The 23,576-nt window shown below is 40.0% G+C and overlaps 1 protein-coding gene across 3 annotated transcripts in view; it reads right to left on the bottom strand.

Moving 5' to 3' along the window:
- map3k7cl (map3k7 C-terminal like) overlaps positions 1–19,534 on the bottom strand; it is an 87,955-nt gene extending 68,421 nt beyond the window's left edge. Inside the window, exons 1-4 of one of the 3 annotated variants that reach the window (XM_059966164.1) lie at positions 19,441–19,534; positions 7,648–7,715; positions 7,477–7,541; positions 6,962–7,076 (exon numbers count right to left, since the gene is read on the bottom strand). In XM_059966164.1, the coding sequence (XP_059822147.1) occupies positions 6,962–7,076; positions 7,477–7,541; positions 7,648–7,660 (193 nt within the window). In that variant the 5' untranslated portion in view covers positions 7,661–7,715; positions 19,441–19,534. Of the gene's footprint in view, positions 1–6,961; positions 7,077–7,476; positions 7,542–7,647; positions 7,856–19,440 lie in introns of those variants that run through there. The other 2 variants (XM_059966165.1, XR_009511502.1) reach the window with 2 other exon arrangements.
- Positions 19,535–23,576: the final 4,042 nt, after the last annotated feature.

The raw sequence follows: 23,576 nt of genomic DNA, 5'->3' as shown, positions 1-23,576 counted from the left end.
GTTGGTGACACTTACATCTCCTAGTCAGATGGTTCTGGGTTTAAATTCCACCCAAGAGACCAAAGCACAAATATCTGTGTTTGCACTCCTGTGTAGATGTGAAGGAGTTTTGCACTGTCATAAGTGCTGTTGGGGGTTAAAAAAATTTAAAGAAGGTCCTTTCTGTTCTGAGAGTTAATAAAAAAAATTGTCAGCACAATTGAAGAGGAGCAGGTAATTGATTTTAGTATTCTGGACAATATTAATCTAACTCAATGTTACTTAAGTAAAATAGATTAATTGGTCATTATCACATTACCGAATTTGGGGGGAGGGGAACTCGCTGTGCTCAAATTGGCTGTGTGGTTCCCAGATTACAGGGGTGCTGTTTAAAACTACTTTTATTAGTCTATCTAATGTTCAAATTGATGCTCTATTGATTCATAGGAGATATAAAATTTTAAAATTACGAACATTAGATTTTTGTAAGTCAATGATTTTAGTAAGCATTACATGTTTAAAAAGTCATCAGCTGCATAAAGTGCGCAAACCAGATTGGACCAGGTAGTGTAATTAGGGTTTTAAGGCTTAAAGTTGATTTTGAAGTCAAGATGATGGGAGGATCAATAAACTTCATTCTAAAATTATGGAGTTTTTTTAAAGTTTCAAAGTACATTTATTGTCAAAGGATGTTTAAGTTATATAATGTTGAGATTTGTTTGCTTAATGGCAGTCACAAAGCAAGAAACCCGAAAGAACCCTATTTAAAAAGTAAAATAAAGACCAACACCCAATAGGCAGAGAAAGGAGAAAAAAATCATACAAACAATAAAGCCAACAACAACATTCTGAAAAAAATGAGTCCTTAGATTCGAATGCTGGAGCAGCCCAGTGTAGGCCCAAAGCCTTGGCTGGATATGGCCTTGAACACTATTTATTGTATATAAAGTGCAATGAGCAATTGAAGAGATTGCTGTTGGTGATCTCAAATGCAATTACCCACCAGAAGTCTGTGTACTGAGGTTTAATTTGGCTTTCTGCTAGAACTATGCAGCTCTAGACTACATTAGAACTTCAGTTCAAACATGGATATCAGAGCTACATTTGGAACATGGATGATGAGTAATTCACCTTGACATTAAACCAGTACTAAATCAAATACGACTTCAAAGAGCTGAAATCAAATTGAAGGAAATGGAATTCACAAGGAAGGCTCTCTGTAGTTCAGAGCTTGTGCAAACGATGGTTGTGGCATGAGGCACTTCAGACCACTCCGTTGAGTCCCAGGATATTACTGCAGGGGTCCCCAAGAGCAATCTAAGGCAAAATTGCTTTTACTTGGTTCAAAATACCTCCATCCATGCTAAACTCTTAAGTGGGTCTGTTCATAAACTGAGTTCAATTCCATTTACAGTTCACCTGTTAAAGAAAGCCGTCTGTATATGGGTGCATTAAGTCCTGGAAATCATTCATAGTTTTTACGTCATGCAAGTACCAAACAATGAGCGTCTCTACCAGAAGATTTAATCACTTCTCCTTGGCATTCATTACTGCTATCAGATCAGAAGCCAGGTATCTTGTAGCATAATACAAGACAGGCGTGATGGAATGTTTTGCGGTTGGTTGAATGAGTGCAGTTCCAATGCTCAAGAAACTCAATATTGTGCGGGACAAAGGAGCTGGTTTGATTGGCATCATATCCAGCACCCTGAGCTATTTCCTCTGCTATCAGTGAGCTGTGGCTGCAATATGTGCCCATTACAAGATCTACCACTAAACCTGTCACGGCTTCTTTGCAGCATTTTCCAAACAAGCATTCTCCTGCAGCTTAGAAGTAAAAGGGACGAAGGCACATGGGAACAACACCACCTCCAGAACATGATGAGTTGAAAATACATTGCCTGTGTCACTTCCTAACATCAGAGTGTGTGTGAACATCTCCATATAAACTATAAAGGTGAAGGCACAACATATCCCTTCCTATTTAAGGAGCAATCAGCAATGGGCTTGCTAATGACATCCATGTCGTATGTATGAATTAAAAAGGCAAGATACACTGATTGATAAAAGCAGAGTGACTTTATAATGAATGAGATACAGACCTTGGCAATCAGTGAAAGAATTCAGTGAAACAAACCTTGGCACTGAATGTGAAGTCTGTGATACTGATACTAGGTGATGGGGAATCTGGAATGAAGCAAAAATTATCCTGGCATTAAGTGAGTGTGTGTGTGTGTGTGTGTGTGTGTGTGTGTGTGTGTGTGTGTGTGTGTGTGTGTGTGTGTGTGTGTGTGTGTGTGTGTGTGTGTGTGTGTGTGTGTGTGTGTGTGTGTGTGTGTGTGTGTGTGTGTGTGTGTGTGTGTGTGTGTGTGTGTGAGAGAGAGAGAGAGAGATGAAGGGAGGTGTGTGAGTGAGTGAGTGTGTGAGAGAGAGAGTGAGAGTGAGAGAGAGACAGTGAGAGAGAGAGAGATAGAGATGCACATGGATAATATACTGCAGGAGAAAAGCTCCTGTCACGGAAATAGCATGGCTTATAGAATGTGGCTGTGACATTTAGTGAGATACACTCTGACCCTGTGTCATTCACAACCTGGCACTGGTTAAGAGAAAAACCTGATACCGTGCAAGAGACAGAGGGATTATGGAAATATTGCTGAGACAGACCATGGCAAAGAGTGAAGGGCATTGATTCTGACTTAGCAAAACCTTAGCAATGGTGCTGAGTGAGATAGGCCCTATTATAAAGCAAAAGCAGCAATGATGCTTGCTGAAAGAGGGTGGACCCAAAACATGAGAGAGCCTGCACTGATTAGGAAACAATCTGGTGCAGAGTCAGGAACCTTGGCTCTGGCATTCAGTGAGAGAAGCCCTGGAAATGACACCAAGGGAAAGACACCCTGGCATTAGATTAAAGAGAAACTGATATAGTGACCCTCAACTTTGCAATAGAAATTCTGGCATTGAGACAGCCTGGCACTGAATCAGATAGATCCTGGCACTAAATGCTAGCAGAAAAACACTGGCACTGTGTCTCTCTGAGAAAGGTATCAGTAGATATGGCTGCATCTGCTGGCTGATCTGTCCAGTGCTTGTCAAATATTATATAACTTGAATTCATCCAACTTCAACTTAGACGAGCCTGTATGCACGTTGGAGTTCAGGCCATTGAATCTTATGGTATCCTGATACTGAGTGAGTATCCCCAACACTGAGTGACAGATAGTTATATTAAAGCAGTTGCAAGGATACTGCCATGGGTAAGTGTGGTGAACTACATCTACCTGTCTGGACACACCCCCTGCTGACTGCTCCCGTGGCTCCTCCCACAGACCCCTGTATAAAGGCGATTGAGGCCTGAGCCCAGCCTCTCTGTCTCCAGGATGTAGTATGGTGGTCAACCACTGCTTGTTCCTTCTTCCAGTCAATAAAAGCCGATATCTCGCCTTCACGTCTCAGAGTGAGTTATTGATGGTGCATCAGTAGGGCATTTTAGATGCATTATATTAACTCTCTATTTCTCCCCTGAGCTTTGCTAGCTTTGTACGCACTTTGAGGCCCCATACTCACTGTTTTTTCCATTCATAGATCCGTGCTTTGTGTGTAGGACAGGGCGTTCGACCTTCTTGTGAAGCATGAACTATTTTAGCTTCCTCTATAACAGACACACAGCAATGATTTCTGAGCTCACATTTCTTGATTTGGTTGCAGCTCAACAGAACTTCTGGTCTGGTATTCAGTTCACAAAACATTCCTTGCAGCAATTCCTTTTGATTGTCACTGACATTTAGAACTTCATTTGCGTGCAAGTTCTCACCTCTGAGCACAGCCAAACATGCGATGTAACTACTCTGGTAAATTGATGAGGAAAGTTGGTCATAAATACAATATATGGATTTCAGCTCAACTCCAACCTACTTGTTGTATGTTCATCTGGTGCAAGATACGGGACAGCATAAGCAGCTGGTCTCTATCCCTGAATGTAATGAGATTCCTCCACTGAGTGAATCAAGCATTGAGATGGATTCACCTTACACTGTCTTGCGTTAGATAGATCACCTCACCAAAGGACCATGCCACTAAGTGAAACTGACACCTCGTGCGATTAGTCAGACTGGCTGTGCTGGTGAATGGAGGAGGTCTAAGCAATGGTGCTGACTGAAAACCTGTGTTATGGTGACCTCCAATATGAAGGCCCTGGCTATGAGTGACCGGCTTTAGCAGTAGGGAGAAAGGAGTTAGAAATACCCGGCAATGAGTGAGACAGAAGTTTGCATTACCTGGAAAAAGCCTTGGATTTACACTGAATGATAATGGCCTTAATACTGAATAAAGCACACCGTGGAACTGTGTCGCAGCCCTGCAGCTTACCATACTCTTGAAAGCTGAGACTGAAAGACATCTTATTACAGAAACACGACTTCATACTAAAAAAAAACGAGCCAGGTCTGGCATTGACATTGACACATAACCTTGCACTGACCACGTGGGGCCCTAATACTCATGCTGATTGGCATATGAGTGGCCTTGCAGGATGAGGGGCTGATCTTTGTCTATGGAATCAAATAGGCATATTGGAGGGAGATTGAAAATCTGTCTGCGTGGTGCCACAACAACAATCTCTTATTCAATAAAAACACAAAATGCTGGCAGAACTCAGCAGGCCAGACAGCATCTATGGGAGGAGGTAGTGATGACGTTTCGGGCCGAAACCCTTCATCAGGAGTGAAGTAACATGGGATGGTGGAGAGGGGATAAGAAGTGGGGGGACGGATGAAGTAGAGAGCTGGGAAGTGATAGGCTGGAGGGAAATGGGCTGGGGGAAGGTGGAGAATTATGGGAAATAAAAGAGAAGGAAAGGTAGGGCTGGGGGAGATTATAGTGACGGGGGGGGGGGGGGAAGAGAGGAAGAGAACCAGACTAAAGTAATAGATAGGGATGGGGGTAGGGGACGGCAGGGGTATCAACGGAGGTCTGTGAGTTGAATGTTCATGCCGGCAGGAAGGAGGCTACCTAGGTGGGAGATAAGGTATTGCTCCATCGACCTGCGTGTGGCCTCATCTTGACGGTAGAGGAGGCCATGGACAGACATGTCGGAGTGGGGGTGGTCTGTGGAATTGAAGTGTGTGGCCACAGGGAGATCCAGTCACTGCTGGAGGACTGAGCGCCGATGTTCGGCGAAACGGTCTCCCAGTCTGCGGCGGGTCTCCCCAATGTACAAATGGCCACATCAGGAGCACCAGATACAGTATATCACCCCAGTTGACTCGCAGGTGAAGTGGTGCCTCACCTGAAAGGACTGTCTGGGGCCTGGATAGTGGTGAGGGAAGAATTATGGGGGCAGGTGTAGCACTTCTTCTGTTTGCAGGGATAAGTGCCCGGAGGGAGGTTGGTGGGGAGGGATGGGGGGGAATGAATGGACAAGGGAGTCGCGTAGGGAGCGATTCCTGCGGAAAGCCGAGAGTGTGGGAGGGGGTCTTATTGAATCTCTTATTCAACATCAGCAAAACCAAAGAACTGCTTATTGACTTCAGGAGGAAGAAATTGAGGGGCCATGAGCAGTGAGCATCAGGGGATGAGAGATGGAGAGAGTCAGTAACTTTAAATTCCTGGGTGTTATCATCTCTCCTAGGACCGGCACATAAATGCCATTTAAAAGAAAGCAGGGCAGCATCTCTACTTTCTTAAAAGTTTATACAGGTTTGACATGACATCTAAAACTCTGACAAACTTCTATAGATGCACACCGTGAAGTATCCTAACTGGTTGCATTGTGGTCTGGTATGGAAACACCAGTGCCCAAGAACAGAAAACCCGACAAAGAAATGGTGGATAAAGCCCAGTTCATCACATCTCCCCACCATTGAACACATCTACAAAAACTGCTGCCACAAGCGGCATCCATCAACTCAGATCCCCACCATCCAGCCATGCTCTCACCTTGTTGCTACCATCAGGAGGTCCATGACCCTTAGGTCCCATACCGCCAGGGTCAGGAATTGTCATTCCTGAACCAGCATGGACATCTTCACTCACCAGATAACTGAAATGATCATTGAATATAACCTTTTGATTCACTTTCAAGGACTCTACAACTCATGGCCTCGGTATTATTTATTTATTTATTATTGCACGTTTCTTTTTGTACCTGGTCAATTTGTCAGTCTTGGGGTGCAGCTTTTCACTGATTCTATTGTACTTTGTTTCACTGTGTATGCTTGCTCTTTGAACTTTAGATGTAAAAAATCTACTGATTTTATGTCAAATGGTTGTTGTAAGTTCACCCATTTTAAGAGGGAATTAAGTGTCTGGTCATTAAGGTACCAGGCTAAGAAGTGATTACCATTGTTTCAAATGAAGGTCCAAAGAATTTTAAGCAAAATCGCTCTGTAACACTCAGAAAGGAAGTTTATGCAATGTGCATAATGGACAACATTACTGTAATGCAGATTGCTTTACTAGTTTCCATTTCTTGTTTGGTATGCCATGAGTTATTTGGATTAAGAAATTCATCTACATCTACTATCACATCAGATAACAGAAACTGCCATACATAATTCTGTATTGCTTAAATGGCCATCCTGAATTTAGCACACAGAGAATGGAAAAAAAACAGTCATCAAAAATAAATTGAAATTATGACTCAACCAATGTCAATTTTCATGTACAATTAATCAAAATTAACCCTTGCACATTTAAAGACTAAATTACCACTTCTATGTCACAAGAAAATATGATAAATATAAAATATTTTAATAATCAGCTACAGCAGTGGTTGTATTCCCGCATATCAACATTATTATTATTTTATTATTCTCTTTTCCATTGGATAAAACATCGATCATTTTCAAGCTTCTTATTTCATTGTAAAATACTTTGTAAGTTTTCTCTTTATAATATAATTATTCAGATTTGAAGTGTTGACTGAAGGATTACATTTAAGAGTATTCACCTTGACATTAAGAATTTAGAAGTATTATCATACCTGTAAGGTCATCTAGGCTCAGGGAAATATGGACAGGTTTATCTGAAGGTAGCCTCCTTGTGGTAATCATATGGCCAATAGTACTAGAGGTCTGACTGTAGTTTTTGTTCTTATGCTGTGCAATTCAAAAAATAGTGCAATTCAGTACAATTTTCTTGTATTTACTTAGTAAGTCTTTAAAGCACTGAATGAGTAAACTACCATCACTCTCCTTAAAGTATGTTTGCTAAACAGAACCTATTCCCTTCAAATCGCAAATGTAAAAGTGAACATAAAGTTAATAATAATCTTTAATGATAAAACAGGCACAGAAAACATCAGCGTTCATTGAGTGTCTCATATCTTACTTCTCAGTAATAACTTCAAACATTTACAGCCGTGCTTGCCAGTCATCATAAAGCAAGCATAACTGACCATACAAACTGCAGAAATCCAAAAGTAAACTATTGTTCCCTTTGTTATAAAGGCACAATTCAGATTTACTGCATGCACCCAGCCCGCACCTCTTGCCTTACCTTCCTCAGTTCTACACCTGCCAATGCAAGATTCTGGACGGAGTTCTCTCTTGACTGGTCTTTGCCTTGGTGGAGCATTAAAGATCAAATGTGAGACAGAGCACATGCTGAGTGGCAACAAATTGAGAGTGTAATAGGTAATGAAGCAGTTGGCAGACAGCACGCCATTACCTGCACTTCCCATGGGCTTGGGGCTCCTCTGGGCCTGCTTTCTGCCAGCTGGGTTTCCTCTTCTTTTTCTGCTGAAAAAGGCACCAAATTTTACTCACTTCCACAAAAGCACAGAAATTCCTTTCTGCAGTGTGTGCCTCGCATCACATTGTCCATAAACCTTACAGCACAAACTGTCTTAAAACTAGAAAACGATTGTCAGCATGACGCTATCTGTCTCAGTTCAATACAGCAAACTCCTTTAAACAACATGACTCCAGTCAGTAAAAATGCCTGTGACCCCAATTAGCACAGGGTGACATAGCTTGTTTGGACTGCAGCTGCAACAGTACGTTAATGTACCATGATGCAGCCTTCCAAACTGAGGCTCTGTGTGCCTGTGCTTTTGCACAATATGACAGAATGGTAGTACACTTGAATGACAGTAATGACAGGTGTCAGCCTCATCTGACTCGAAAGTCCTCTACATATTTTGGCATGTTTTCTGCAACTCAGATCAAATAACCACATTTTGAGATACAGCATTCACTTATAGCACTGGTTGCTGAATTTGACAGTCAACCTCCAGCCATAATTTGTTAGTAAAATCAAGGACACTTTCTTAAATATATTGGGAAATTCTTGGAGTTTTATAGATCATAGAGGAGACATTTGCAATGATGGTCATGGTTTTGGAAACCAAAAAAAACTTAGATTGGATTAAAACATAAAGGTTTAAAGCTAGCTAGATAAGTAATTAATCTTTTGAGGGCTCTAGTAGCTATTTATAATCATCCTTTTTTTGTTATATCTCCTCTTCTTTTAGTTTGTCCCAAGCTACATGCCATTCCTTAGCAAACTGGATAGGCAATAAACCCCCTTAATGCCATTCTGGAATTGGCTTCTAATAAACGCAAGGGAGTGACCTCATGAGACCTGTCCTTCAGTTTTTCTTCCACCTCCATAGGGAAGCACATCGTACCATCCTTACCTGATTGATTATATTAAACATTCTTGGTCACTGTACCTCACTCCAGCAATTCCATTATCAGCATGCATTGCCACAAAGTCTAAAACTAATGAAGAATTATCAATGCTTGAAATTATCACTGTACGTTTGAATAGTGACTTACATTCTTTTTTAATCTTTTAATGTGCAGAGTCATTAACCAAATGTCATTTTAATAAGATACTGTTCATCTCTTTGAAGGTATTTGTAAAATACTAATTAGGCCACAATTGTAGCCATTTAGGATTCCATACTATATGGTCAAGGCCTTGTAAACTGTGAAGAACACACGCTGGTAAGACACCAGGCACATGAGATGTCAGTTATCAGCATTTATAAGACTTTAAAAGCTGGGATTGTTCCAGTCAAAATTTAAGAGAGATACAGATCAATACAGCACAGAGAAAGTCCCTTTGGCCTAACTTATCAATGCTGGCCACAATACCCATTTAAACTAGACCCATTTGTTCACATTTGGCTCATATTCCACTTAACCTTTCATATCCAACGACCCCTCAAAATACCTTTTAAATGTTGTTCTTGTACTTGCCTCAACCACTTCCTCTGGCGGCTTGTTGTATATAGCACATTCTCTATGTGGAGATTGCCTCTCAGGTCCCTTTTAGATCTTTCCCCTATCACCCTGAACCTATGCTCTCTAGCTATTGGTTCCCTTTAACTGGGAAGAACTGTGTATTTATCCTATGTACGTCCCTTTTGATTTTATACATCTTACAAAAACATTCCTCAGTTGCCTATGGTCCAATGAATAAAGTCTAAGCCTGCACATCCTCTCCTTATAACTCAGCCCCTCAACTCTTGGCAACATTCTCATAACTCTTCTTAGCACTGTTTTTCAGTTTAATAACACCTTCCTTATAACAAAGCTCCAGATGCAGTCTCAGTAATTGATGCACCATTAATAACTCTAGGAGACTGGAAGCGAACGATAGGCTTTTATTAACAGCGAAAAGGGAGCACGACATCTCGGAAACTGAGGGAGGAGCAGTGCCTCCAATCACCTTTATACAGGGGTCTGTGGGAGGAGCCACAGGAGCAGTCAGCAGAGGGGCATGTCCAGACAGGTATATGTAGTTCACCACAGTAATGTCTTGGACAACTGCAAGATAATGTCCCAGCTCTGAGACTCAATGCCCTTTCTAATGAAGGCCAGCATGCCAACACCTTCTTCATCAATGTCTACCTATGACTTTAACTTTAACTGTGTACTTGTAGTCACAGGTCCTTTTGCTCGGAAATTCCTGGCCTAGCTTTATTTCCCATTCTGTAGCCCCTCACACTTATCTGGATTGAATGCTACTTTCCATTTGCTGGCTCACTTCGGTAACTTCTGACAACCATTTTCACTGTCCATGGCACTTAGTGCCATCTGCAAACTTACTAACCATGCCATGTATATTCTCAGAGTTTATATAAATGATCAAAATGGACCCAGCACCAATCCCTATAGCACACCACTTGTCACAGGCCTCCAGTTTGAAAAAGAAAAACCTTCTCTCATCACCCTCTTCTTTCTACCATCAAGCAAATTATGCATACACTTAATTAGCTCTCCCTGGATTCCACTGGCTATTGATCCAGACTAGTGTTCCTTGCAGGTTTTTACCTAGTGGCTTGCTGAAATCCATAAAAACAAATCCACCATTCTGGATGCCTCTTCAAGAAACTCTAATAGATCTGTCTATCCAAATGCTGGAAGATCATATCCCTCAAAATCCCCTCCAGCTACTAAGGCCAGGCTCAGTGGCCTGTAGTTCCCCGGCTTGTCATTGGTACCTTTCTTAAATAGTGGTATGCTAACCGCCATCCAGACTTCCAGAACTTCACCTGTGGCTGAAGTACAAAGACCAAACTGTTAAGGGTGGATTTGACAGAGGATTTCAAAATCGTGAAATGTTTCTAACATATGGTTAACACGAGGGGGCATAGTTTTCATAGTTTTACGGTGCTTGGAAGTAGGTAAACGAGTGATGTCAGAGGTAAGTTTTTCACTCAGAGTGTGGGTGCGTGGAATGCACTGCCAGTGAAAGTGGTAGAGGCGGATATAATAGGGTCTTTTAAGAGACTCTTAGATAAGTACATAGAGCTTAGAAAAATAGAGGGTTCTGCAGCAGTGAAATTCTAGGCAGCTTCTAGAGTAGGGTACATGGTCAGCACAACATTGTGGGCCGAAGGGCCTATATTGTGTTGTAGATTTCTATGTTTCAAAACTGAAAGCAGTTCCTTTGTTTAGAATGTCAAAAAATGTCAGCAAATAAAGTTAAAAAAGAGAACAGTATTTTTTTAATATAATCTGAAATGTGGTTTTTGGGGTAGTGCACAGAAAACAGAGAGTTGGAATTTTATTATTGATTTAGTTTTTGGGACATGGGCTCCACTGGCAAGATCTAAGGGATCAGCAGTATATTTCCAAGTCAAGCTATAATAATTTCCCTACCTACATTCATCCAGGCAAGCGGAAGGTATTGCATCACATTCCTGATGTGCCTTATTGAAGATGGAAATGGTGGCAGCCTGGTGTGAAGTGGCTTCTTGCAGAGTTCTCAATCTCTGACTTGCTTTTGCAACCACGGTGATGTCTGGGTGGCTGAGAATGGATTTGCTATTGAATACAGATTGATGGGACTATCAGAAGACACCTTTGTCAGCATGGGTGAGTTGCGCCAAAGAGCCCATATCCATTGTGTGTAATTCTATGACTCTATGAATATGGAAAGGAGATGTTTAGATACTTTGATGTACGAAATGGTGAAAGCTTAGCACTGATGCGATATGAATATTACCTGTCACTTAACAGCACGTGTCTAATGTTTGTTATGTCTTGATTCATACAGATGTTAACTCCTTCATTCTCCAGAGAATTATGAATGGCATTCATTCACCATTGAACAAACTCCTTCTGACCTTCTGATGGAAGGAAGTTCACGGTGAAGCACATGGAGATGGCTGGGGCAAGGATACTACTTCAGCAGTTTCTCATGTAATTATCCTGGACCTGAAGTCTCTTCTAACTTCAGCCTTTGCACAAGGCATCACTCCAACTATGGGGCATTTTCTCTGGATGCCAGTTGATTTTAGTTGCACCAGGGCTCCTTGAAGATGAACCTAGTCAAATGCTACCTTGACATCAATGTCAAAGGCTACCACTGTCATCTCAGAAGTATTTTTGGGTTCAAAGCTAGAGCTGAATGGATCTGAAAAAAAAAGACCTAACAGGTTATTAGTGAGCGGGTGATTGGTGAGTCAGTCCTTTTGATAAGGTTGGAAATGACATTTCCATTGCTGTGGTAATGATTGACAGTAAACTGAGTGGGTTGATACTGTTACTCATGGGGTGTGACAGCAATCAGTACTAAGCCTGCAGTTATTTATGATTGATATTAAAGACTCAGATGATAGATGTGAGTGCAATGTGTCCAAGTTTGCTGACAATACAAAACCTGTTTTCTTTTTACTACCATGATGTAATGAACGGCAATGATCTGTCTGGATGGCATGTAATAGAAAAGCTTTTCATGTATCATAGTATATGCTACAGTAATAAACCAATACCAGTTAATTAGTCTACAAATAGTTTCAGACAAATTAAGAGAAGGGGAATGAAGGAACCAGGTAGAATATAATGTGAGCATTTGCTAGGTTACAAATTTTAGTAATAGGAATAAGGGAAAAAAATAGTATTTTTAATGGTGAGAAGCTATTATATTTTATTATGCTGGAGGATCCTAGCCATCTGGTTCATAAGACACAAAAACATTCATGTACAGAATGCAATTGGAAAGGCAAATTGAGAAACAAAATTTGAATAAAATTGCCAAATCTGTACAGGGCTTGGTGAGATCGAGACCTCGTTTAGATAAGTGTGCCCAGTTTTGGACACTGTACCTAAAGAAGGATATAGATGCCTTAGAGTCAATGTAGTGAATATTAATAGATTGATTGCTGTGATGAGGGGAGATGTCCTGAGAAGACTAACTGAGTGTGATTCATCTATAACTGGTAAGAGTTTGTTTAAAAAAAAGGAGCTGACATGCAGGATCCTACGAAGGGTTGTCAAGAGAGTCCCAAGAGTGACTAAAAAAAAAACAGGGAATATTGATTTAGGATCAGTAGTCACTAGTTGGGACTATGATGAGATGAAATGTTGTTAAATGAAGAGTTACTAGTCCTTGGAACTCTATAATTCAGTTATTGATTAATTCAAGGCAGCACTCAATCAATTTTTGGACACTAAGGAAAATGTGAGAATATAGATCTTTGAATTGGTCTTGCAACACAGAATCAGCTAGGATTTTACTGAATGGTAGATCAGGCTTGTGAGGTTATTTTCCTCTACTTCTCAAGCTCTTATGTTTTTAAGATAGTAGATTTAATATTAGCTTTCAAAGGGAAATTGTTTATGTATGTATCCGAAGAGTAAAGAATTGCAGAACTACGGGAATAAAACAGGAGAATTGAGCTAAAGATTAGGTTACCATGAAGATGATGAAAAGGATCTTTGAACTGTATCATTCCATAACTCACTGAATTGTATTTCCAAGACCCTAAATAACCCCTACTGATTTCCAAGGGCTTAATTTTTACTTCACCTCCATCATTTGCAGGTTGTGTTGCTTGAAAATACTGGTACCTGATAAGGTGTTTCAAAATGTTGTAATAATACATAGATGGGAACAATGAATGACTCGTGTTCAGTGCTCAAAGACTTGTCCCCATGGAGAGCAAAGTGAGCTAATGTCAAATGAAGTCTGCTTATCCTCTATCCTAACCTAGAAAAGTGAAGCAAAAGGGAAGGCACATTAATAAAACCCTTTCCACTCCATATTTAAAAAGTGGATTACAAAGGAGTGTTCCTAAATATCATGAGATTATATGAGAAACACTTTTGACACAACAGTCACTATTCCCTTTGAGGTGATCATAACCATTATTGAACATTACATGAACACTTTTGAAGATTGCTGCTCCAGATATCCTTAACCGGCTTCATGTAAATCATTGGGTTACCAGGTTAGTGTTGGCCAATATATCAGCTGTTAATCAGCATAGTTAATTGAGAATCTAAATGTGCATCATTGCATTTTTGTTTAGCAAATAGAAATAAAATGTAAGAATCTAACATAAAAGTTAATTAAGTATGCAAACTAAAGGTATGCTAATATTTGATGGTAAGAAGTAGTTATTAGGAATCTTAAATCTATGTTATATGATTTAATAGTTCCAGTGTTTAGACACTTTAAGTCAAAATCTGAGAACAAGTAGGATTGAAACAACTTGAGCACCATATAGAAGCAGTCCTGCTCTTTGCACATTATGTTCCAACGTAAAATCTGTAGAAATGTAATGAAGCTTTGGCTGGCTGTGTGCTGGGCAGTTATTATGCTATTTTTTAACTATATCCTGCACCTATTTAATTGTGCTTTGCAAGCAGTGGAAAGCAAAAATAGATATTAAATAAATGTTATTTAATGGGTCTGTGATCTTGTTTCAGCAATGGTGACCTTGGATGACTATTACTGGATTCTTGATACACTTTGAGTACTTCCAGCAGGAATCTGCACATTGCCCTGTTGGTATTATTTAATTATTACCATGGCTTTAACCTGTTAGTTCAAAATTGCAAGCTTAACCATGATTTCACCTGCTGGTTCCTACTGTTCAAACACTGTACAGCATGTCAGAACAACTTATCCTAAAGTTGGCAGGTTGCACTCGGTTCATCTGAAGCACAAGCCAGGGAGCTGCAGCTGTTCATACTTTGACCAGCCCAGCTGGAGATGAAAGGTTGATGCTGGGAAGAAGTCATTGAGGAAAAGGATTAAAAAATATATCATGTATTACAGTGCGAGAGTGCATTAGATAACATTGACATTGCTTTGAATGAAAGATTTGTTTTAGATTAGGTTCACCAAAGATAACTGAAATGAGCCGGACTTTGCTTTACTCCGCTTACAGATTTTCTGTCACTCTTCATTGCTCTGAGTTGGATGAGGTCCACATGCTTAAGTTGCTGCTTCCAACCTCATGTATTTCGCATCATTACTGACACTTGAACCATCTTCGTAGTTGTACTAATCCTCTGAATGTATCTCTCCAGTCTTTCCACAGCTTTAAATATGCTCCTGGGCTCCTCAGTTAGTTAACACTATTCGCATCTGCAACTATTGCAGATTAACCTTTTCTAGCCACTAGTTTACACACTGATTCTGGGGAGAGAGGAGATTGCTCAGTTTATTGGAATTTGTTGTAAATGTTTGCTGGTAGCTAGGTCAGTTATTATTGCCCCTCCTCAGTCATCTCTGAATGGAATGGTTTGTGAATTGAGGGTAATTAAGAGTCAACCACATTACTGTGGGTCTGGAGTCACTGATGCACCATCAATAACTCACACTGAGACATAAGGCGAAATATCGCCTTTTATTGACTGGAAGAAGGAACCAGGAGTGAGTGTCCATCATACTATGACCTGGAGACTGAGGCCGAGCGTCAGGCCTCAGATCGCCTTTATACAGGGGCCTGTGGGAGAAGCCACAGGAGCAGTCAGCAGGGGGCGTGTCCAGACAGGCACATAGTTCACCACAGTCACATTTCATGATAATCCATTAGTTTCATTAGTTGAATCTTAACCTTGGTTTCTCATTCAGAATTCACTGCACCTGTTCTCCATACATGTAAACATCACAACCCAAAGTACAGTCATCTCCTCAGCTTATGTTCAGTGGTTACTTCATTGGGTAGAGGAGTGGAATCCAGCGTGGTCTTCTGCTGCTGTAGCCTATCCACTCTAAGGTTTGATGTATTGTGCATCCAGAGATGCTCTTCTGCACACCACTGTTGTAACATGTGGTTGTTTGAGTTACTGTCACCTTCCTAACAGCTTGAACCAGTCTGACCATTCTCCCCGACATTAACAAGTCACTTTCAGTCACACAACTGCCAATCACTGGGTGACTTCTGTTCTCTGCACCAATCTGTGTAACTCTAATAGACTGCCATGCGTGAAAATTCCAGGAAATCAGCAGTTTCTGAGATACTCAGAAGGAGTAAAAGGATTTGAGTACAGGAGCAGGAAGGTTCTACTGCAGTTGTACAAGGCCTTGGTGAGACCGCACCTAGAGTATTGTGTGCAGTTTTGGTCCCCTAATCTGAGGAAAGACATTCTTGCCATAGAGGGAGTACAGAGAAGGTTCACTGGATTGATTCCTGGGATGGCAGGACTTTGATATGAAGAAAGACTAGATGCAGGAAGATTGTTTCCAATGTTGGGGAAGTCCAGAACGAGGGGTCACAGTTTAAGGATAAAGGGGAAGCCTTTTAGGACTGAGATGAGGAAAAACTTCTTCACACAGAGAGTGGTGAATCTGTGGAGTTCTCTGCCACAGGAAACAATTGAGGCCAGTTCATTGGCTATATTTAAGAGGAAGTTAGATATGGCCCTTGTGGCTAAAGGGATCGGGGGTATGGAGAGAAAGCAGGTACAGGGTTCTGAGTTGGATGATCAGCCATGATCATACTGAATGGTGGTGCAGGCTCGAAGGGCAGAATGGCCTACTGCTGCACCTATTTTCTATGTCTCTATACTCAAACCACCCCACCTGGCACCAACAATCATTCCATAGTCAAAGCCACTTAGATCACATTTCGTCCCCATTCTGATGTTTGCTCTTAACAACAATTGAACTGAACCATGTCTGCTTTCCTTTATGCACTAGGTTGCTGCCACATGATTGGCTGATTAGATATTTGCATTAATAAGCAGGTGTATGTGATAAAGTGGCCACTGAATGAATATATGTATGTGTATATATATATATATATATATATATATATACACACACACACACACACCTTGTGCAGGCTCTCCACTACCACTGTCCTCATCACTGTCAAGACCAAATATAATTTTCTAATATAATTTTAACCAAAATTTTATTTCAGCTACCTGGAAATTAAAGAAAAAAAAACCTGCACCAATTACTTTCACCCACATTGAAAAGCAAAAAAAAAGCACTGCAGATGCTCCAAGTCGGAGAAGGAAACAGAAAATGCAATATTTTCCAGATCTTTGTCTATTTCAGATTTTCTGCATCTCACAATCCTTGCATTGTTTTGTTTTCTCTCTTCTATGTCCTGCATTTAAATTTCCTCCAAAGTCATCAGCTGCGATTAACACGACTTCACATCGTCACTCAGCCAGCACCACCAGTACTTGCACCATCCAGATTCTTCAGGACTCTATCCCATTAAACCCTTTGTTCTCCACCCTCCCCCTTTTTTAAATTTAGATTAGCAATATTCATCACAGGTACCTGTGAATATACCGTGAAATACGTAATTTGTGCCAAACCAAAGCAGTCAGTTTTGTGCTGGGAACAACCCGCGAGTGTCGCCATGCTTCCGGTTCCAACATAGCCCGCCATAATTTCCCGACCCTAACTGTGCATCTTTGGAATGTGGAAAGAAGCTGGAGAACCCAGAGGAAACGCATGCAGTGAAGGGGAGAACATACAAATTCTTCACAGACAGCGGCAGTAATCGAATGCCGATCGGTGATCACTTGTGGTGAACAGTAATTGACTGTAATTGACCGGCTTCTCTCTCTCTTCAGTTCAGCTGAGTACTTTCGGCATTATCTGATTATACTTGCAAAAGTCCACCCCGTCCTAAATGTCTTAATTATTAACCATTCAATATCACCGAGGTTGATTTGCTCAAGTATGTCTTCTCATCTACTTTGATGTCGGTGACTCCACCAAACCCTGCACTGTGTCCTATCCCAGTTATTCTTCAGAATGAGTCGATTTTATGCCTCCTTGAGAAGGTAAACTTTGAAATCCTGCTTAATCATCCGGAACCCTTTATGACTTAACTACATATAATTCTCCCTGGCATAATCTCCCACTAATAGAACACACTGGAGACAAAAGTTCGACATAGCTGCTTTTTTCTGCGAATGAACAAGTAGCTAAACTCACCTTCTTACTGCCTCAGACTCTATGATGAGAAATGAACTTTGATTTTTTTTACCATGACAGCAAACTTCAATTTAATTGCCCTCAATGCATTCCTGAGCACCTGTCTATCTCTGAAGCAAAATATATTCTTGTTTCCCTTTTGATTACATCCTTCTTGGCAACATGCTGTATACAAGTACTCTTTGAGCAACATTTTATGCTTATGATACCACCTTTCAACCACTAAAGCCACCATAGTTTGCCCAAGGCTGACACAGACTGCTCACATTCTCTGCTTTTTATTCAATAAAGCTGAATTTCAGAATTCATATTCTTTCCTAGATAGGGGACAACCAGTTCTATTTTTAAATTATTCACTGCCCCCATGCAGCATCAGATTTGATTTGTCAATTCAGGCACTGAAAAACTCTACAATTGTATCATGACTGGCTGCATCACTGTCTGGAATGGGGGAGGGTTTGCTAACACACAAGATCAAAATAAGTTGCAGAAACTTGTAAACTTAGCCACTTCATCATGGGTACTAGCCTCCATAGTATCCAGGACATCTTCAAGGGACGGTGCCTTAGGAACTATTAAAGCCATTTTTGTTGGGTTGGAGAGGGTTACAGCCAAAGAGTGAGGTGAAATTGTGGTTAGATTTAACATAGTAAAATAGGTTTCTAGAAGGTGTGAAGAATCTGAGTTGGTGGAAGCCAGCAAGCTAGATCATATAGCGTTGAGAAATGAAGATGGAGAAAAGAAGCTCTTTGGGAGCGAATGAGTTTGGAGACAGCATATGTGTAGATGGGAGTTTTGATCAGAATCAAATTTATTATCAATGGCATATGTTGTGAAATTGGTTAACTTTACAGAAGCAGTACAACAAAATACATGATAAATATAGAGAAAAAACTGAGTTACATTAAATATATGTGTGTCTATTAAAAAGCTAGATTAAAATAAGTACTGTAGTGCAAAAAAACAAATTTAAAAAGTAGTGTGAGGTAGTGTTCATGGGTTCAATGTACATTTAGAAATCAGATGGCAGAGGTGAAGAAGCTGTTCCTGAATTGCTGAGTGTGTGCCTTCAAGCTTCTGTACCTCTTTCCAAAACAAATACTTCTATGGCTTTGACCTACTCGTCCTCTGTGCCTTCAGCTGTCCCAATCTCAATAATCATTCTCCTTACATTTCCTCTCACTGATGATTATTTTTAATCTTCCCCTCTGACTCAGTCTATTTCCTTGTGGTTCCATGAAGCACTTTTAGGCATCTTTCAATATTGTGGCAAAACTTGTTTACAAATTCCTAAATGCACCAAAACCTGAGGAATAGTGTAGACCAGTGGTTTGTCTAAGGACGTGTTCAGGACTTGCATTGTTAAATCTATGGTTTCATTCAACAGATTATTTCCCACATAAATGAAAGCTGCTTATATCTTGACCTGGTCTGTAATAATCAGCTGGTGATTATCAATCTCTAGTACTTACTCCTGTAATCACTCAGTTGGATTGAACCTGCAACGTGCTGTACTTGTTGCCACTGAAAAGAATTTAACACTGCGCATAAACAGTTAAAATTGTCATGTTCACTGCATGAAAATAATGACAAAAAATGCCATCTGTATATGAGAAATATGCATTATACACAGCATTCATTTTAACCAATAGCAAAAGACCAAGAGTAAATGTACGGCAGCCCACTCCTCTTTGGTCTGTGTTCACAGTACACAAACTCTTCTGAATGATAATACTGCAAAAAAAGCCCATTGGTTTTATCAGTAGAAACACAACAGCAAAATCCATAGTGCTTCTTTATTTTACCTACCTTCTCTTCCTCTTTGTTTTGCCTTTTTGCTACATGCATGTGTTCTTTGTCTCTCATTCCAAACCTAGTAAGGGAGTGCTGCAAAGAGTTTCTATCAGTTATGACCAGAGTAATTTCAGAGAATCAACTGATCACATGATTACTGAAGAATTGCTCACCAAACTGGAATTGTTTGCTGTCCTCTAGTGGCAGATTAGAGTTAATACTCATATTTTCCCTCATTTCCAAACCTTTGCCCAGCACTATTCTCCTCATTATTATATAAAATTTCAATTTATAATTATTTATTTATAAAATAATTTCCTCCTCTCATTCCAAACAAAGTAATAAGTAAAATAACATCCATGGCACATTATTGACTGGAACCACTGAGGTCAGGCAGGGAGAAGGCAACATAGTTCAAGCTTCAGATCAAGATGATGCATCCTAACCAGCATTTTCTATTATTAATTCAGATTTCCAGCATCTGCAGGTTTTTTTTAAATGAATTGTGAAACTTGTAAATAATATCAGAATGGGTTCATGATTGAGGTGATAAGTAGTTATGTAGATGGCTTTCATGTGCCACGACCCCATTCTTGAGCCATGTAAATGATATTGAATATCCTGAAACCATTCTGCATGACCATCATCATTCTTGGCAATGCCTTTACAAGATGGGTAACCCCAGGCAACTATCAATACCCTTCATTGACTGTCTGCCTGGTGTCAATGGTCGCATAACCAGCACTTGTGATGTGCACCAACTGCTTGTATGACCGTCCACTACCTGCTCCCATGGCTTCATGTGACCCTGATCGGGTGGAAGGGGGGAGGTGCTAAGCAGGTGCTACATCTTGCCCAAGGGTGACGTGCAGGCTGGCAGAGGGAAGTAGCGCCTTACACCTCCTTTGGTAGACACATATCTCTACCCCGCCACACAGATAATCTATACAGTAGATCTAATTGCCGCTTTCTGATAATAGGCTAAAGTATAACACAATGTTTAAATGTAATTGAATTTTGAGATTGTTTCATATTTAGTATTTTTCCACATCTATACTGTTCTTAAACATGTTGACAAAAAAGGGAATGATTATAAATTCACAAAATAAATTGAATCACAACAATCAGTGTACTTTTTCAGTGGTCAAAGTATGTAAACAAAAATTAGCATAAATATTAAATTACAAAATATATTAAATTGTAACATCAGAATTGTTATTGCTTGGGTAAATGGGTGACATATTATCCACTTCCTACTGGTACACCACTAAGATCAGAAATACAAGACTGAGAAGTCAAACTTGATACTTGACATTTGGGAGTGCCAAAAGGAGTATTACATCCATCTCATTGAATTTATTCTGACTCCGAGAAGAGGAGTCCCATTCATTCAACTTTTTCCATCGTTCTGCAAAGTGTTTCATTTCAAATGTCCGTGCAAGCCCTTCTTGAAGAAGCCAATTAATTCTTTCTTTCTAGCAGTGAATTCCAGCTCATAACTACTTTCTAAGGAAACCAAGTTTTTTTTTACTGATTCATTTAGATAAAAATTTCAATCTTTGTCTCCTGTTGCTTGAATTACTTGTGAATCTGAAAATTTTCATCCATTCATTCTATCTGCTACATCTCTATCCAACATTTTCTTAAACTTCTTTGCTGACAATGTTGAAATCAACCCTTTCATTAATATTACTTTATTCTGAGTTCAAAGCATTGGTTTAATTTGATAAACTGATAAAAGCTCCACAAACCTATCAATGATTTTCCCAGCTAAACCTTTCTTGTTCAAAGCGTAAAAACCTGAAATACATGATTGAGGTCAAACCATGATGCTGCGTTTAGGCTCCATTGTGTGGTGTGGGGAAGACCTTAGGTAAGAGAAAAAGTAATTGCATGTTTCAATGTTGCTTTATCAAATGAAGGAAAAGCACATCAGTCACAAATATTTACATGACAGTGGTACACAATTTGGACTAATGTAAAATGTAAGTCAGATGGGACAACCCAGGACTGAGATGGCAGAGTAAAAGGAGAATGATTTCAATTGTAGCAGCAGATCCCGAAACATGCTTGAAATGCACAAGGGAGAAGGGACTTAATATGTTTTGTTTTATTCATTGTATCTGGGCATCATTGACAAGGCCAGCATTTACAGCTCATCCCAAATTATCCTTGAGAAGTAAGCAGAGAGCCATCTTGAACCATCTCAGTTCTTCTGGCGAAGATTCACACACGATGCTGTTGGACAGGAAGCTCCAGAATTTGAAATTAGTGACAATGGGGACTGACACATTTGCTGATCAGGATGGTGTATTTCTTGGATGGCAGCCCATATAAAAATGTGTTCCCATGCCCTTGTCCTTGGTAGTGAAGGTTGTGGTTCTGGGCAGTGTTGCTACTGTAATGAGTAACGGCACTGCATGTTGTAGATGGTATACATTGCAACCCTTGTTTGCTGGTCCTGAATGAGTGTATAGGGAGTTTGCTCTGGATGGTGTTGAGCTTCTTCAGAGCTGTCGAAACTTTACTCATTGAACAAGTTGACGGTTTTCTTCTAAACTGTTGATTTACGTGCTGCAGATAGTGGAAAGGATTCGGGGTGTCAAGAGTTGAGTTGCAGGGTGCCCGATTAGTAACTTGTTCTTGTAGCTATGGTACTCATGTGGCTGGTCCCATTAAGATTCTGGTCAGTGGTGACCCTCACAGATTCTGACATTGAATCTCAAGGTGAATGCTTAGACTCTCCCTGTTCGGATATAGTCATCAGACACTGCCCTGAGGACTCCTATGGGGCTATCATGGGGCTGGGATGATCAACCTACATAAACCACAGCCACCTTCCTTTCTGTCAGACATTACTTCAATCATTGCATTCATTTTATCATTGTTTTCTTCTTTATGTCCCTTTGTTTTAGTTTCACCAGTGCTTCTTAATGCCACACTCTGTCAAGGACTGCCGCAATGTTCCGGCCAGTCACTTTCAACTGGCCTCTGGTTTTCAGCTTACAATCCACGTTTGAATCAAAGCTCTGATGAAGTCTGGGCCCAAGCAATCCTGAGAACCGGACGTCAATGAGAAACGTTATTGGTGAGTAAGTCCTTTGTGACAGTACTCTTGATGACAGCTTTCATCATTTTGCTGATGACCGGCAGTAGACTGAGACATTGAGGTGGAAATTAGCTCTACTGAATTAATCCTGCTTTTTCGAACAGGGCAGATTTCCACACTATCAAGTAGATGCTTATGTGCAACATGTTGCCTTAAGGCCCAGCTGATTCTGGAGTGCAAATCTTCAGTGCCACAGCGAAGGTACAGGCCTCAAGGTACTTATTTTCATATCCCAGTATTCTCAGCCATTTCTTGCCACCATTTAAGAGAAATGGTTTTTCTGACAATGAGGATCTCAGGAAGAAGTCAAGATGAGTCTTCTGTTCAAAGCTTCTGGCTGAAGGGATTAAAACAGGGCTGAAGGTAGGCAGAGTCACATGTGCAGCATAAGCACTGGTGTTCATAAGCAGATGTGATGTTACACAAACATTACACAAATTTCAACTACAATATTTATTAATACATTAGTCCAATACAATCCATATACAATCATGTATTATTTATATCAAGAAAACATTTAATTAGTCTATCTAAATTTACTTTAAAAACAGTTAAAAAAAATAATCTAGTGATTTAGCCAGATAAACATGGTAGAATCAAAGCAAAGAATAAATAAGAGGTAACAAAGAGGCTCATAAAATGTATAGAGCACGGAGTTATACTCATCAGCAAAGCTTACTTACTTAGTCAATTTCTTATTAGTAACTTTCAGAGTAGAATATTTAGTATCACTTGGTTAAAATGAAGGATCATTAACTGAAGCACTCATTTCTTATTGGTATAAGTAATAAAAGACTAGCTTCAAATGGTCTGTTACTTTCTTTGTCAGTTTACTTAATATTAAAACCTTGTGAAGGAGAAAATAAAGAAAATAAACAAAAAGAAAGCCTTCCTTCTATTTAGGAAATGTATTCTATTTTGTTCAAAAACAAATTACTCCATTTGATTTTACAAATCTTTCTATGGCCCTATACCGTACTATTTTGTAATCTCCTCCAACTCCAAAAGTAATATATCTGAGTTTCTCCCTTTGTGACTCTTG

The sequence above is a fragment of the Hypanus sabinus genome, chromosome 4 (assembly GCF_030144855.1).
Source record: "Hypanus sabinus isolate sHypSab1 chromosome 4, sHypSab1.hap1, whole genome shotgun sequence".
Lineage (NCBI taxonomy): Eukaryota > Metazoa > Chordata > Chondrichthyes > Myliobatiformes > Dasyatidae > Hypanus > Hypanus sabinus.
This window is presented reverse-complemented; position numbering and strand designations above follow the sequence as displayed.